Here is a 16,791-nt window from a genome sequence, read left to right on the forward strand (position 1 = left end):
ATTTTGATTGCATTTTGCTGCAATTCCTCACTCACAAATATATTTCTTGCCAAAGCATTATTCTATGGCTGGAAAATATCATCCCTTTTAAGTCTCCTTATAAATGTTCATAAATAAATATTCATATGACCTCAATAATGTAGTAAAGCAGTAGGACCATTCTGTCTTGGTAAACCAAGGCCCATTCCAACTGTCCCACAAGAACAGTTAGGAGTTTAACTCAAGCTTTTCCAGTTCCAGTTTCCTATACTGAACGTTAGACCAAGAAAAACCTTTAGATTTTTGGTAGCAATATAAAACATTTTTCAATGTGTTACCGTCTTTTTGTATGTAGTATCAGGTAATATGGGCATGCAGACTCACTGTTTTTTTCCAAGTCATAAATGATGAAAGAGTAAAACCCATAGAAAAATTAGGAAAACACACTTGGCTGCCAACACAAGCAACACATAGGAAGTGCTGTAGGCAATTGGGTTTAGAAGTATAAACACCAGATTAGTAGACCCATGAGATAGCATGATGTAGCCACACCTGGAGAGTCACTCTCTTATTCCTCTCCCAACCCACTAACGAAAACAAGGCTGAAGCCAAAATGTGAAGATTCAACTGTACAACATCATTTTTTGTCTCAAAGGCTAACTACATCAAACAGACGTAAAATAAGCTGGATTCACTTCAGCTAAAATATGTTTCCACTTGAAAGAAGATCAAGTTCTGTCTGGAAGACCTTGAGATTTTACTAGATACTGTAAATCTGTTCAGCAGCTGCGGGTGGCACCAGCTTCACAATAAACTGGACAATGGAACAAGTAGGGAAAGTCCTAGGTTGCATAAATGAAAGCGGAACAATGAAACACTCATTAATCATTCATAGCTGTTTCCTGTAGGAAACTCGTGCCCCTATTATCTAGATACCACAGTGAAATATTCACATTAGTAGTATCTGGCTTATAAAATACCAATCATTTTCATTAGCTCATTATCTTCCAAAAGCAAAACAAAACCAAATGCTCAACAGCCCACTTCCCAAGAAAAGTGGCTAAACAGCAACCAGTTACATAAAAATGACAAAGAAAATGTTCATATTGGATAACAAAAGCAAATGCTTGATATTTCTGTTACTACAAGCACACATGGGTCTCCAGCATCTGTTCTAAGATCGTGGTTGGCAAATAAATCCTACAGGACCACTGGTGAGGCCAGGGGCACAGTGTAATACAGACAGTGGAAACCCACCTGTGGATGCTCCACCCAAATTGTCATGTATCTCTGATACAAGAACAGCAAGCTGATTACCCTGAGGCCTGCATTAACCCCAAAGCCACACAATGTACTCCTACAAAGAATCCTATTACAGAAGTCATATCTAATTGAAAACAGCAGAAGAAAGTTGGGCCTTGGATCTTAATGAGGTAAAAGCTCACCAATCCTCAGAGTGCATTCTAGCAAGAACCTTACAGCTGATCATTTAAGTCACTCAAGGGAGTGCGAAATACACACTGTCCGGCCATATTCCTACAAATACCACTGACTGTACAGGAGAATCCCCATCATGAGACAGCTGCTAGTCTGATCATGAAACAGCTAAGGCCCATCTCTGGATCCCTGGTATGAAACACGCTCCACTTCCCTCTCATCCCTTGATGTACAATCTCACGCTTCCAGCTCTTTCAGAATAATTCTGCATCATCAGCCCTTAACCTGGTTGTCAAAATGATCAGAAGCAAACTGTGATTAAATGGTTTCTAGGCTAATATGGGTCATCTCAAGTTGGACATTAGGAAATACTACTTCTCTGAAAGAGTGATCAGGTGCTGGAATGGGCTGCCCAGGGAGGTGGTGGAGTCACCAACCCTGGAGGTGTTCAAGGAATGTTTAGAAGTTGTGTTGAGAGACATGGTTTAGTGAGAATTATTGGTGATCAGTGGATGGTTGGACTGGATGATCTTGTAGATCTTTTCCAACCTTGGTGATCCTATGATGCTATGATTATATGATTTGGCAGAATCAGCAGAGAAAGCAACTACACAGAAAATCGTGTGTGCATACCTGGGGTAGGAGGAGGGAAGAGGCAGAGACCAAGTAGAGGAGGGCCGAATAATTGAAGGTGGGGAAAGGTACTCAAAAATACCCTCAGAGGAGTGAGAAGAATGCATGCCATACATGTGGCTAAGAAGGGAAGGGGAAGGGGAAGGGGAAGGGGAAGGGGAAGGGGAAGGGGAAGGGGAAGGGGAAGGGGAAGGGGAAGGGGAAGGGGAAGGGGAAGGGGAAGGGGAAGGGGAAGGGGAAGGGGAAGGGGAAGGGGAAGGGGAAGGGGAAGGGGAAGGGGAAGGGGAAGGGGAAGGGGAAGGGGAAGGGGAAGGGGAAGGGGAAGGGGAAGGGGAAGGGGAAGGGGAAGGGGAAGGGGAAGGAAGGAAGGAAGGAAGGAAGGAAGGAAGGAAGGAAGGAAGGAAGGAAGGAAGGAAGGAAGGAAGGAAGGAAGGAAGGAAGGAAGGAAGGAAGGAAGGAAGGAAGGAAGGAAGGAAGGAAGGAAGGAAGGAAGGAAGGAAGGAAGGAAGGAAGGAAGGAAGGAAGGAAGGAAGGAAAAAAAACCCACACAAAACTAAAAGTTAATCATATACCCCAAGTTCAGTAGTAAACTGAACATCTGGCAGCTGTGCCAAGCTTAGAAGAAACAATGATTTCAAAATAGTACTTTTCAGACTAATTCTTCATACAAAAATTCCTTGTGGTTGTTTTCAGTGCATGTGAATGAAAATGTCAGCATAAGTATTGCCAGAGTAGTGAAACTTCGATCATCAGCACGTTGTCATGATTTTCCAAACAGTTAGGACAATGTTATAAATCCATTTGGGGATGCACAGTCTGTCTAATGCACTTATATCCTCCAATATGGATTTAAAATTCACACAGATTCCAAACATCAAATTCTGCCACAGAGAACTGCATCCAGGATTACATTTGATTCATCACCAGTAAGACAGGTTCCTACTCCACATTCTTTAGTTACTAAAATTTTTCACATTGCAGACACACCAATAAGGATGTGCTTTCTGTGGCCACAGTCCTGTTCCCTAAAATGTACCTGTGACATGGTACACCTGCAGGCACAAGTCAGATGCAGCTTGGTAAGTTGAGGACATGCCACAAGGGACTGATCCTTGATTGGGCTGCAGTACCTTGAACACCCCACAGTCCTCAGTCCCCTCTAGAGGGAGTCAACCAGCTACTCTGAGGAGTGGAGAGTACTGGTCAGGCCCCTACACAATCCTTTGACCTCACACTGCTTTTGCTTCTTTGATGGAGCTGCAGGATTTGTAGGGAAAGGGGATCACTACCATGTTTGTTTTTCTTCAGAAGTTACTCACAAGCAAGTCTTTTCACATTACCTTGTCCTTATTTGACCTCAGATAGGCAGCTCTACGGTCATTGCAATAAGTAGACATTATAACATACGTGGATTGAAATAATACCTATCCTCTGTGGAACACAGACAGCCACCACTCCAAGAAAATTCTAAGGCTCAGCTTCTGAAGGACTCATTCCAGATCTGCATATGCCACAACAGTCAGAAAAGATCATGCTGAGAAAGCTGAGCTAAGTACCTGATGGAAAGAGAAAGTGATACTCTATGTACCAAAAGATTTGCTAGCTCCACCATACAACATTTGGAAAAAGAAAAAAGAAAAAAAAGAAAAACCACCACAAATCTTAATCCAGTCTTATCAAGTAAAAATGTCATGTGGTCAGATTATTCTGCTCTGCCCATGTTGGAGGAAAATATATGAGGGAGTTATGCTAGAATGACTCAAAAAATAAGCTACTTTTTCTTCAAAGCAGGAAACCATTTGTTTTCCTGACATGGCTGTGCCTGATTGCTCAGTGCAGTTATTTTGTTTGCACATTTGATATTTTGGCTTAAGTAGTTGTATGTGTCTTTTCTATTAAGATACACAAACATCCAGTAGTGAAAGAAAATTTCTGCATTAGAAATAAAGCATTAAAAGATTCTTCCAAAACAGGACTGCTTTTCTCTTGTTAGCAATAAGAACATTTTACACTCAGAGGAAAAAAAATCAGATCAGGGAATGCAACAGCAGTTTGAGAATCACTATTTAAGTCAAACATTCCCATCCTTTTTTTAAGTATGAAGGAATCCACTACTTTTCAACAGCAGTACCAGACTACTTAACTTCCTGTGCAAGCCAGTAATAACTACAGTTAAAGCTCCTCCTCATTTTCCCTCATTCATCTGTTAGCTAAGAACAGTGGTCTCAGAGTGCCTGTTCCTCTCCTTATGCCATTTGCTATGAAGAACGTAACTTATGGAAGGAAATAAAAAAACCAAAACACTTAACTTTCCCCTATAGGTGAGTAAGGCAAACAATCACCTAGCCCTACATATGCTACATATTACAAAGCTGTTATGCTTGCTCTTTTTTTTCTTTTTTAGACACATATGGTATTATTTATCTATGTGGGTACAAATAAAAATAAAGACTTCTCGAAACCACATCTGATTTATTCCTGACCACTGTAAAATCAGTAATAGAATACACTGTCAAACCACTGGCATGGAATGTGAATAATGTCTGTGCCGCATTCTGACTTCTGTCTCTCTCACACAGACATACATACAATGCAGACACATTAAAGAATTTAACTTTTGAAACAGACACGTGATGAAATTTTGTTTTTCTGTATGCAACAGTTGGAAACATCAACTACTCAGATTCACAAATTACATAAAAGATCTCAAGGCACTGACAAAGGCTTCAGCTCACAACAATACGCCAGTGGACCACAAAAGCCAAAAGCATCACACAGGAAGAAAAAAAAAGCACACTGTTCCAAAGAAACAAAGTAGTGATTACTATTTTGACAGATACTACTGCAATGTCTCACCAATTAACAGCACTGTGTGTGTTACCAGCAGCTGTTATGCGAAAGAATGAAGAGGCAGGGCAACAACAGCACCAAAATCCATACTTACAGCAAGAGTGCCTATTCCAAAATTCATAGATCAGAATGTGTTTTCAGAACTAGATCCAAATCTATCATGGTTCTTCATCAAGGTAGCAAATTACTCATGAATCCACGATATTTTAAAGCTCTGTAGCTGAACACTCACATTATCCCAAAGTGCTTAGATCACTTCAAATGGTCACATGGGAAATTTGTGATGCTCAATTTGTGGTTAGTTACTAATGTAGCAACATTTTGCTGTAATGAAACTCCTGATGTGCATTAATTACTGCACTGGCTTGTAACACATTTTTGTGCCTATTAGCATGCTAATATGTAGAATAAAAATAATCATGTATGACTTGTGTGAGTAGGGAAATGTAAGCCACAGCTCATTTGAATTTAGAAAAAAAAAAAAAGCAGACTATATTAAGAAACCACGCAGTTTCTCACCAGCATTTCTCTCGTGCATGAGAAGATGCCATTAACAAAATGCATCAGCACACCTGAGTTCCTGGAAACAAAAACAACCTTACCTTGGTGTCCCTAGAAATCGCTGAGATCTCAGTTGTTCAGCCACATACAAAGAAGCTGCTGTTGCCAGTAGTTCCCTTCTTTCATCATCAGTCAACTGGTGCCCTAGTTTACAAAAAATCAGTTAAAAATTATTAGAAATCACAGACCAGCACAAATATAAAAACAAAAGTAACTACTATGGAAGACACTGCTCAGTCCTTACAGACTAAATCTGCATTTTTTTTTTCCCTAAATTAAGATAAGGCTCAGCATAGCAGATGCTCTGAGATTCAGAGTTTAAATTGTATGTTTTCATACAGATCAGCCCTACTGCTAACACCAGTAACTCTGTTGAAAACAATTTGACAACTGAAAGAAAAAAAAATGGAACGATGCTGCAGCATCTTGTTTTTGTTACTGAAATGTCACTGGCTGACATATTGTGCCTCATGCTGGTAAGGAATCCATTTGTACATTAGAACTTATTCAAAATATACTGCATTCTTTCTCAGTGCCTTACCTTACCAAAGCTACACAGCTTCCAAGCAAAAGGGATAATAACTCCAGACATAAATGTGAATGAAACTACTTGTCAGTCCTGCATCCTTTAGTGTCACTTGTGTCATTATTAGTTCACAACTAATGAAGTCAAAGTCATACCTGGCACTTCAAAAGCAAAAAAAAAACAAACAAACAAACATCTCAAGTAGCCTGTAATTTAAAGGTAGACAAACTAAGAAACTTTTGGACAAAAATCAGGGTAACTCCTATCCTGATCTTGCTACAGACAAGTGAAAGCTGTGTAGAAATACAGAAGTTGTAGTAGTTGTTGTAATAGTCCATTCAGCAGATTAAAACACAGACCACAGTGCCAGAATTCTACCCTCCCTTGTGCAACATAGATTTGTTATGAGAAGCTGACACATAGGTGGACAAGTCTGGTATCACTGGATGAGCAAAGCAGTCCAAAGTGATGTGAGAGGAAGTAAAAGGGCAAGTGAAGTAGCCAGCCCATAAGGTGGTGATAGGAAGTTAAAGCTGGTGTAAAAGAGAACAAGAAGTGCAAAGATGAATTGTTACGGAGAATAAGCTCAAAGTATTCTTAGGAGAAAGATTTTGCACAGATGAAAGAACGGGTGTTTCAAAAGCTAGAGAAGAAGATAATGCAATAATTCAAGTTAACAAAATAATATGAACGTAAGGCTGAAAGATTTCATAGAAGCATAGAATGGTTTGGGTTAGAAGGGACCCTTAAAATCATGTAGTTCCAACCCCCCTGCTATAGGACACCTCCCTCTAGACCAAGTTGTTCACAGCCCCATCCAGCCTGGCCTTAAACACCTCCAGGGAGAGGACATTCACAACCTCACTGGGCAACCTTTTCCAGTGTCCCTCCACCCTCGCATTTCTTCTTTCAGTTTAAAACCATTTCCCTTTGTCGCTGCATGCCCTTATAAAATGCCCTTTCCCAGCTTTCCTGTAGGCCCCATTCAGCAACTGGAAGGACCTCAACATCATTTAGCTAAACTCGATTACAGCAGAGCTCAGAGTGCTTTATGCAGCTGCTATCTGCCTCAGTAGAATTTCATGTGTAGGTATCACACAGCACATGCCGCCATATGCAGCAATTACAGACTTTGTATAAAAGAAAAGCACCACCCTGAGAAAGCTGTAGGGGTCCCTGTTCATTGCAGAGAAGTTGGACTAGGCAAACTTTAAGAGTCACTTCCAACTAAAATGATTCTATGATGATGAAACAGGCAGGGAAGGGGTTCAGAAGGCTCTCTTCTCCCTGAGCAACTCTGCCCAATGAGGCACACTTGCTTCAAGTCATTCAACACACAGTTCTTGTCTCCAAATGCATGCTCCCATCACCTCAGCACTACTGCACATAATGTTGACTCACATTTACCAGTCCTTCTTATTAGGGAATGACAATTTTTATCAGTAGCATAAGACTAACACAGTCCTCTGGAAAACACAGAATGGAGACCAACAACGACAATCAGAACAGGCTTTACAGTAACAAATGCAAGAACACAGTTTCAAATAGGACATCTTCTGCAGGGAGCCCGTCATTGGACTGGAAACATTAAACAGCATCTTCACATATCCATAATTAGGCTTAATTTTATCAATGCAATAAAGCTAGAATGATGGGAGCACCCTCATTACTGTTCCAGCTGAGAGCACAGAGGAGCTGTCGCTGGCCAAAAATTGTAAATTTAGAAATAGAAAAGTCAGCAAATCTATTTATTTTTAAATTTAGCCCATATTAGCATATTCTGGCTAAAGATTAATGCAACTTCCTTTGCTCAGTGTTTATTATTTTCTATCAGCCTTGAAATTGAAGCTGTCTTCACTAACACAAACATGCAGAAATAAAAATTCTCAAAGTCTGAGGAACTGACTTGAGAAACAAACTTGATCTTTCTTTTAACAGTTACTAAAAGAATCAATTGCAGAGTGAAAGATAAAAAATGCTACCATACACACACACACACACACACACAAAACCTTTATATAATTATACAAAACAATAAGCATCCACTGTCTGGCTCTGAGGTGTGTCAGTTTAAATTTTCTAGCTGTTTGCACAAAGTGAACAAGCTCTGAGACTATTTTTCCAAAAAACTGTATACCTAAAATTGGTATTTTATCTCAGCTACTGTTTGTGTCCAGTGTGGGCAAGCTGCATTTATTTTCCTGAGTCTGAGAGATAAAACATACAGCAAGAACATACCAAAATTAGGTTTGGGTCATTGGCATTAAAGATACACTCCTACCATTGAACGTCCATAGCATAACTTTGGTTGCATACCTCAGACATTTGATTAAAAGCTGTTTCCTAAGGATGATGACTTACCATTATAATACAAATCTGCTGTTAGTACTATTCAAGTTTCCTAAACACCAGCCCCTTTCTCCTTCTCTTTTTCTCTTGGTCCATTGCTATGGTTAGAAGGATCTTTTAAGTTTTGAAGTAAAACTTCCTATTACATTGCTATCTTTGGAAACACATAAATACTCCAGATAGTAATACCTTTGCTTCTCTCCAAGTATTATTCCATCTTACAAGCCACCCTCCTGGACTTCAGCTGAATGTCTTAAATGTAAGTGACTATTTTCCATCAATAAAGCCACCAATAAAATAAACGGAAAGTCTTCCACGTTCACTATGCAGAAGATCGATCTGAAAAGTAACAGAGCCCCTTTTGAAGCATTTTTCTATGTGCTGCCTTGACAGAAAATGAAATGAGTAAGAAGCAAATGCTCCCCAGCTTCCAAGATGGGAAGTTCTATCACTACCCTTTTCTACCTTTTCTATTCTCCTTACTGGATACTGCAGATCCCTGAGCTACATGGAGATTTTGTCTACACTATAAAGCATGCAGCAGCTCCCAAGTCTCTCTGCTCAACCTAGGATATACTCCTGCATTCTCAGTATCACTGAACTGAATTATACAGTGTGAACATGAAACAAAATTAATGGCAATAAAACTAAGTCACGATTAAGGGAGTGGAAGCACTGTTACTCATATGACTTAAAAGCAGAGAGTCCGCATCTATTACTACTAAATAGCAGTACCCTGGATGGAGAGAAGACATGGAAAAAGTATTTCTCTCTCATTTCCTTGATGTTATGATTGCTTAAATCAATATTATCCCAGTATCCCCCAAGCTGAGTCAAAAGGGTTCATGAAATCGCTTTACATAACCAACATCAAATTAAATTACATGAAAGGTCATTTTTCCCATAACAGTCTAATTTGCATATTGTCCTAGAAATGTGTTTCCTACCATCAGTTACAGGAAGAAAAAAAGAAAAAAAAAAAAAGGCCAAACAAGCCCTGGTTATGTGCCCAACTTAGTGGTTGAAAAGTAACTGTCTTCTGATTGGAAAGAATAAAAAATTAAAACAAAATGGCTAAATCAGAAAGTACAATGCATAATTCATATCCACGGCAATGCAGGCAATGCATACATAATGTTTAGATTCTGCTGTGGCTTGAGGTTTTTCCAGTGGATTTTGAAGTTACAGATAACATGTATACCAAGTAGGCTGAAACAGAAAAAGCTGAATGTTGTTAGGTTTTCACTTCTTACGAAGTCCAGATGAGCCTTGTTCCACCCAGAAATGGTCATGGAAAAATACAGACAATATAGTTTGCACATGCAATCCCAAACTATTCAGAATATGAAAGTATGTCTCTCAGAGCCTGTGATTTTTTAGATGGACACTACAGCATACAGAAAGGCAACTTCTACTATTTTGAAGTACAAAGGTATTATTGACAAATTAAGACAAGTTATTGACTACATCTGGCATAAATAAGAAAGTCAACTAAGCTATCTGTTAAAATAAATTTTATAAACCAATAGTTTAATAAAATGGAAACAAGGACTTGGTTATAAAACCGAGAACATGAATAGAATTAAAAGCAACAGTCCTCTCCCTTCTAACTGTAACATATTCAGAGACGCAGCGTTCATCCAACTAAAAACAATTTAAATAATATCTGAAGTCTCAATTCACCTAATAAGTGCTTTTATGCATAAAACAGAATCCTAAAATCACCAAGGCTGGAAGGAATCTTGGAAGGTCTCTAGTCTATCCAGAGGTGAATCCAGAATCCACCTGTCACCCCAGCAGACAATCTCAACACCAGCATTAGACCAGGTTGCCCAGTTTTATACAAGCAAGTCTTGAAAAACTCTCCAAGGTTGGAAATTCCACACATTCTCTGGGCAAGTCATCCCAATGCTTAATAATCCCTAATTAGAATAAAATCTTGTTGCCTTATATCCAAGAGGAACCTCCCATATTTCAACTTATGACCACTTGTATCTCACTCCTGCTATACACCTCACTGAAGAGCCTGGCTCCATTGTCTCAGGAACACCCCCAGAGATGCTAGAAGGCCACCATTAAGTTCTCCTTAAGCTTCCTTGTTTCCAAGATAGTCCGGTCTGGTTCTCCCAATCTCTCCTCATTCATCATCTACTCCAACACGCAAGCCTCTCTACTAAACTCAAGATTATTGACCTCTTTCTCATATATATGAGAGGGGTAAAAGTACACACAGGATTCCAGAAGCGGTTTCATGAGTGCTGAGTAAAGATGAGCAATTACTTCTCTACTGCATAAAATTATGACAAACACAATCTATTTTAAGGCCTTTACCTCAAACACACTCTGGAGCCACTCATACCCTGGAGAAAGAACCTTCCACTTTTTTTCATAGAAAAGCTTGGTTTGGAAGGGACCTATCTGAGTCTATCAGAAGGGACTTATCTGGGTCTATCAGCACTGCTCTTCCTTTCCAACAAACGAGATCAACATGTAAGAAAATGGGAAAATAAAGAATTCTTTCCTTTGTTCTGTGTTCTTGTACAGATTTGCAATAATCTCTTGGAAAACACCCCACTTCCCATTTGCACAGGATCTGTCTTCCAAAGAGATTGACCAAGCATTCGAAACATCACTGAATAACCAGGAAGAGTGGTTCATTAAAAAATATCTCAATATTCAAAGTTAGCCAGGAAAAGAGATTAACTGTGAATCAAATGTTTGACAAAGAATGATCCCATGTATAGCATGACAACCTAAGGACTCATGGGTTTAATTTATCCTTTGTTAAAGACTCCCCTTAAATCTTTGTGAATATAGAGGCACTTTCTGCACCTTTATAACAGAGAAAATGAATAACCTATTCCTTTTTCAATAGAAAGGTTAGGAAGTAAAGAAGCATTCCAGGTTGCTTGTAAGCTGTAAAAGGACAGCTTGGTTGACAGCACTCTAATAGTATGGCCTACTCCTGCATGCTTCATAAATATTTTCATTCTCTGAGCAAAGAGCTTGGATGCAGGCATATTTGTGTCACATTTAACCTAATCTGTGATGCCACACCCCATTTCAGATCTGTTCTCTTTCCAATACATGTGTACACAGAGCAGTAACCCATGCCAGCTGACCTATTAGCCAGCCAGCATTCTAGACAGCAGCTGTCTTCCCACACTAATCATACACCAAGCCAGTCTAGTTTCTGCACAGAAATATTTCAAAGTAACTTGAAACAGACAAAATGATTTTGTTAGTGACTGTTTACTTAAAGAATGGAAGAAAAATAGTTAAGCTTTAATCATGAAAATAACTAGAAATCCCAAGTCCACATGTAATTTGAAGTAGACATCACAGGTTAGTGTGAAAGTTGCCAAAGTACTTCTAATAGTTATTTTTCTTCTTACCTTGCAGTAAAAGCTTTTCAATAAGAGTTTTACTATAAAAGTTTTCAAAACAACACTGGAAAATAAATAATCTCTTTCTACTTATTTTCAGTAACACAAAAGCTGTTTGTTATAGTTGAAAAATGCACTTAAGGAATGGCCCAGTCCTCATGCAGGCAATAGAAAGAAAACAACAGATGTTCTTTACATCAGTGTAATCAACAGTGGCAATTTTGCAGTTTAAAAATAAAACACACTAAATTCAATGTAAGCAATAATATAGCATGCATCTTCATTGATTTTTATTTGTATTTTTTTAAGTTTTCCAAGTTTAAAACACTGGATCTCTTCTTCAAACAGCAGCATAAATTTTGGTGTTTCCAAATCCACTCTTACCATACTTTGTTCTAATTTTTTAGATCATCCCAAATATATTTTTTAATTCTACACTTTCTTCTTTTTTCTTTTTTTTTTTTTTAATGAACAATATTAGAATAAATAAAGCTACTTAATTTTCAAAGCAAAATTTATGATGGGTTTTTATAAAGAGGCTGGTGAAATGAGTAGAGAATTTACACTGTATAAGCTAATTTTCCTTTGCTTCTCTTTCTGAGCTTGAGCACATCAAATGCAGAAGACTCTTGTTTGCCTTCAACAGTTTCCATTAGAATCTTTGCAGATTTTTTTTAATAGGTACTTAAGAAATTATCCTCTAATTCAACTATTGGTAGTTTTTCAAGCCAATGAGAATCACATCATCAAAAGGGCTCTAAATTACCTGAGAGAGGTTTTAATCAGTATTCTTGATTTGAAATACAAATGTTTTGTAATAATGATTTCTCCATTTTATTTATCATTAAGAATCACAGAATGGCTTGGGTTGGAAGGGACCCCAAGGGTCATCAAATTCCAATCCCCATGACACAGGCAGGGCCACCAATCTCCAGATCTGGTACTAGACCAGGTTGTTCAGGCCCCATCCAACATGACCTTGAACACCTCAAGGGATGGGGCATCCACAACCTCTCTGGGCAGCCTGTTCCAGCATCTCTGTAAACACTCTGTATACTCTCCCTGTAAAGAACTTCCCTGACATCCAATCAAAGGCTTCCTTCCCTGAGCTTAAGAAGGTTAATGTGTGTGTATATATGTTGCATGGAAGGAGAGGATCGAGACATTTCATACTGCATGAATGAACCATCGCATGTCATTTATTAGTTCCTATTGTGAACTAATATCTCTTTCCATGTTTTCTGGTGTCTACAGCAAAAGTTTATCTTTAATGTTAATACAATATTACCTCAAGACTACAAAACTAATCAGTTATTTGCATCAGTGAACATATGCACACAAATACGTGCATATACTGCTCAAGTCTTATGACCCCAAACAAATTTATTGTCAAGTCCACAAGTGACTGATCACACACTAGTTAACAATGCAATATGAAATATTAAAAAGAAAAATAAAAGATGTGCTCCTTTCTAGAGTCAAAAATATAGAGCATGGGGCCTCTCTCCTGCATCAGTAAAAACCTGTCCTGTCTAATTACAAGTGATCAAAGAATTCAATTAAGGGTAGAATGATTTTTATTTTCATTGTTCTTAGTTATGTGTCAGGTGCAGTTGTTTTTTCACAACACAGTGTAAAGCTACCTAACTGTTCCCTTCTCCCCAGTTCTGACCTGTCACTCACTTTGCACATCTGCTAAAGTTCACCAGACTCCTCCATGAGCTAAGTCAACCTGGTAACTCTCTAAGACTATCCCAAAGGAAGCAACAAAAAAAAATGCAGTGTTCTGGTGGCCTAGGAAACTGATTCACCAAGAAAAAGGACTGAAAAGTCCCTGAACCATCAAAGAGATTGGACATGGAATTCCATATGAAAGTGTCAGGGAAAGGAAGGGAGTCAGACTTGCTAATCAGTAGCAGAGAGCCAGCACAGCAGATCAGAGAACCCTCAAGTCTGCAACAGATGAAAGCCAGCTCAGTTACCTGAGTATTAGCTAAGTACCTTAGCAAAGAAGACAAAGAACATTTGAGTTTCAACAATCCCAAGCTTATTGCCATCCAAGGTGACTAACTCCTACTCCTTTGGCTCAGTGAGGAGCCAAGAACAAGCTGGATGCATTAATCTCCTGTGCAGGACTGCATCAAACAGACCTGCCAATAACATGATGATATACAGTATTTCTGTGGTTGAATACTCTTTAAATCAAACTTGCACACTGACATCTGGGGTAAGAAAAATCTGTTCTTAGTGAGATTGCTACTTTGCAAGGTGCCAGTCATTTCTGGTCAATACCAAACCAGCAACACTGCCTCCAAAGTGGGATGAGAGTTTTGCCACTTTGGGTTAATGATTAACTAGGGAGAATGGAATCTCCATGTGATTCACAGCAGACCCAAAGACCCAGGAAACATGAGGCACAAAAATGTATATGTTAAATAAGGAAGAGCGTCTTCCTCATGATTATCAGTGTGAGGCCTCCTTATCTTAACTGTCTCCATTTTCTTCTCCCCAAAAAGGGAGAGAGGGGAGCAAAGAGGCCAAGAAGGTTTGTGATAACATCCACCAAACGGTGACAGGATGTTGTAAAGAAACATCTGCATGTGTGTTTACTTCCCATCACTACATGTAATGTAGTGTACCAAGACTAGGCTCAATGGAATACTCTGACAAAACGTCCATATCCTCCAAAGCAACGTTGCAGTGAACACAAATTGCGCAAACAGGTGCTCCTAAAGATGCTGCACAAACCCACAGGAGAAGGAAACGCAATGGGTAAAGAGAAATCTCATCTCCAGGTAACAGTAGGAGCGCAGTCTGTAATGAAGCGCAACAGCACGGCAGAGCTGAACTGATATTTATTTTACATATTTCATATCGCCTACAAATTGTTTTTGCTCAACTCTGGTTGTATTTAATTTACTACTTTGTCACTGCAGATACATATTTTGCCTTTCTGAAAGAAGGTAACTGTTTCAATCACATCATATGTTAGAAAAACCTGCCTGCATGGACAGATGCATAAAAAGGTGTAAGGACTGAGTGGGGAACATGACAGCATGTAAATATAAAAGGAAAAACAACCAGAAGTAACAACTCTCAAGGGAAAAAAGAAAAAGTTCCCATGAGGAACAAACCTTTAAATCCATCAGGATAAACTTCAGGAAGAAATTTAGTGCTGATGTCTCCTTGAACAAAGCGTGGATGGATAATCACTTCTCTCAATAAAGAGATATTGTGAGTCACACCTGCAAATAAAACACAAAAATCAGGTAAAAATATTAATTGAATTACAGCTGGAAACAACTTCTCAAAATGTGCTCCTATCTTCAAAGAAAACTTATTTACAACTTAGAGACCACATTACTGTTGTAATCAAAGCAAATTCACCAGTTTTCTCCAATCCTACTTCAAGATATCCTCCTTGAACTCTCAGTGTTAACAAGTAGACCCTCAAAACTTTCACCACACTAGACCTGACTGAAACACCTAGTTAACTGAATGACAGCATGCATAACCAAGAGACTCAGTCATCTCACTGAAAGGACAGATGTTTCATGATCAGCCAGTGAATCCCAGCCCATCCTTTTAACCTGCACACTTATATAAACACACTGCTGTGGAAGATACATGCCATGTTGTGCCCCAATCACAGTAATGAAAGATGGTAAAAAGTTTTATGGCAAATACGTACATGGTTTATAGCATTTTCACAACTTTCCATAAGAGACACCAGGGGAACTTCATAAAACAAAGAAATCTACTGGTTATTCTCAGCTTCAAGTTAAGCTATTCGGATCTTTTTTTTCCTATTTAAACACATATTACCAATGCAGAGATACTAGCAGTACAGTGACTTAATTGCTGGGGCAACAGAAGGAGATTTTTATATTTCTTTTCCCTATGTGTTTTTTCAGTTTAGAAGTATGAATAACAGCCTTGTTATTTTACGTGCAGACCAAAGCTTTTTTCCCACTACAGTCTGCTGCTGGTGTGAATTTTCAATCTCTCTGTGTGGCCATTACTGAAACCATGTTCAACACATGGAATCAGCCTCACTGAGTCATGAAGTCATAACTTTAAAGACCAGTTCATGAGCCATTAAGAAGCACATTATACCAGTTCAGTGATGACAAAATGAAAATTTGACCATTTGATTAAAAGAGGATCAGCCTCTTTGTTGCTTGTGACCTAGATAGTCATTTATGGATCTTGATTTCATAAACACACTTTGTGTCTCCGCTAAAAAAATTAACTTATGCAAAATGACCACAACTTGGAAACAAATACAGTTTTTCTTTGGCTGACACAAAACAGAAGGTGTTGCGCTCGGGTAAAGGCAATCCCAGATCTGAGTATGGTCTCCGAGAAGAGTTTGTTGACAGCAGCCCTGTAGAGAAGGACAAGGAGTCCAAATGGACAAAAAGCTGGACATGAGCCAGCAACGTGAATCTGCAGTTCCTGCAATATCCTAGGCTGCATCAAAAGAGGGGTGGCCAGCAGGGAGAGGGAGGTGATTGTCCCCCTCTACTCAGCTCTTGTGAGGCCCCATCTGGAGTACTGCGTCCAGGCCTGGGGAACCCAGTACAGAAAGGATGTGGAGCTGCTGGAGTGGGTTCAGAGGAGGGCCACTAAGATCATCAGAGGGCTGGAGCACCTCTCCTGTGAAGAAAGTTTGAGAGATCTGGGTTTGTTTAGCTTGGAGAAGGCTCTGGGGAGACCTCACTGTGGCCTTCCAGTACTTGGAAGGAGCTTACAAGCAGGAAGGAGGCTGACTTTTTTCACCATCTGATAGTGACAGTTTTAAACTAGAAGTGGGGAGATTTACATTAGATGTTAGGAACAAACTTTTCATTCAGAGGGTGGTGAGGCATTGGAACAGGTTGTCCAGACAGGTTGTTGATGCCCCATCTCTGGAGGTGTTCAAGGCCAGGTTGGATGAGATCCTGGGCAGCCTGATCTACTGGGTGGCAGCCCTGCCTACGTCGGGGGAGTTGGAACTAGATTATCTTTAAGGTCCCCTCCAAGCTAAACCATTCGAGGATTCTATGATAAGTGAAAGTATCGATCTCT

The 16,791-nt window shown here is 39.3% G+C and overlaps 1 protein-coding gene across 1 annotated transcript in view; it reads right to left on the minus strand.

Annotated features, from left to right (window-relative positions):
* Nucleotides 1-16,791, minus strand: part of PCCA (propionyl-CoA carboxylase subunit alpha) — a 265,701-nt gene that overhangs the window by 115,835 nt on the left and 133,075 nt on the right. The window contains exons 17-18 of the mRNA XM_048933195.1: nucleotides 14,856-14,966; nucleotides 5,502-5,604 (exon numbers count right to left, since the gene is read on the minus strand). Of these exons, the coding sequence (XP_048789152.1) occupies nucleotides 5,502-5,604; nucleotides 14,856-14,966 (214 nt within the window). The remainder of the gene's footprint in view (nucleotides 1-5,501; nucleotides 5,605-14,855; nucleotides 14,967-16,791) is intronic.

This window comes from Lagopus muta, chromosome 1 (genome assembly GCF_023343835.1).
Source record: "Lagopus muta isolate bLagMut1 chromosome 1, bLagMut1 primary, whole genome shotgun sequence".
NCBI classification, from domain to species: Eukaryota; Metazoa; Chordata; class Aves; order Galliformes; family Phasianidae; genus Lagopus; species Lagopus muta.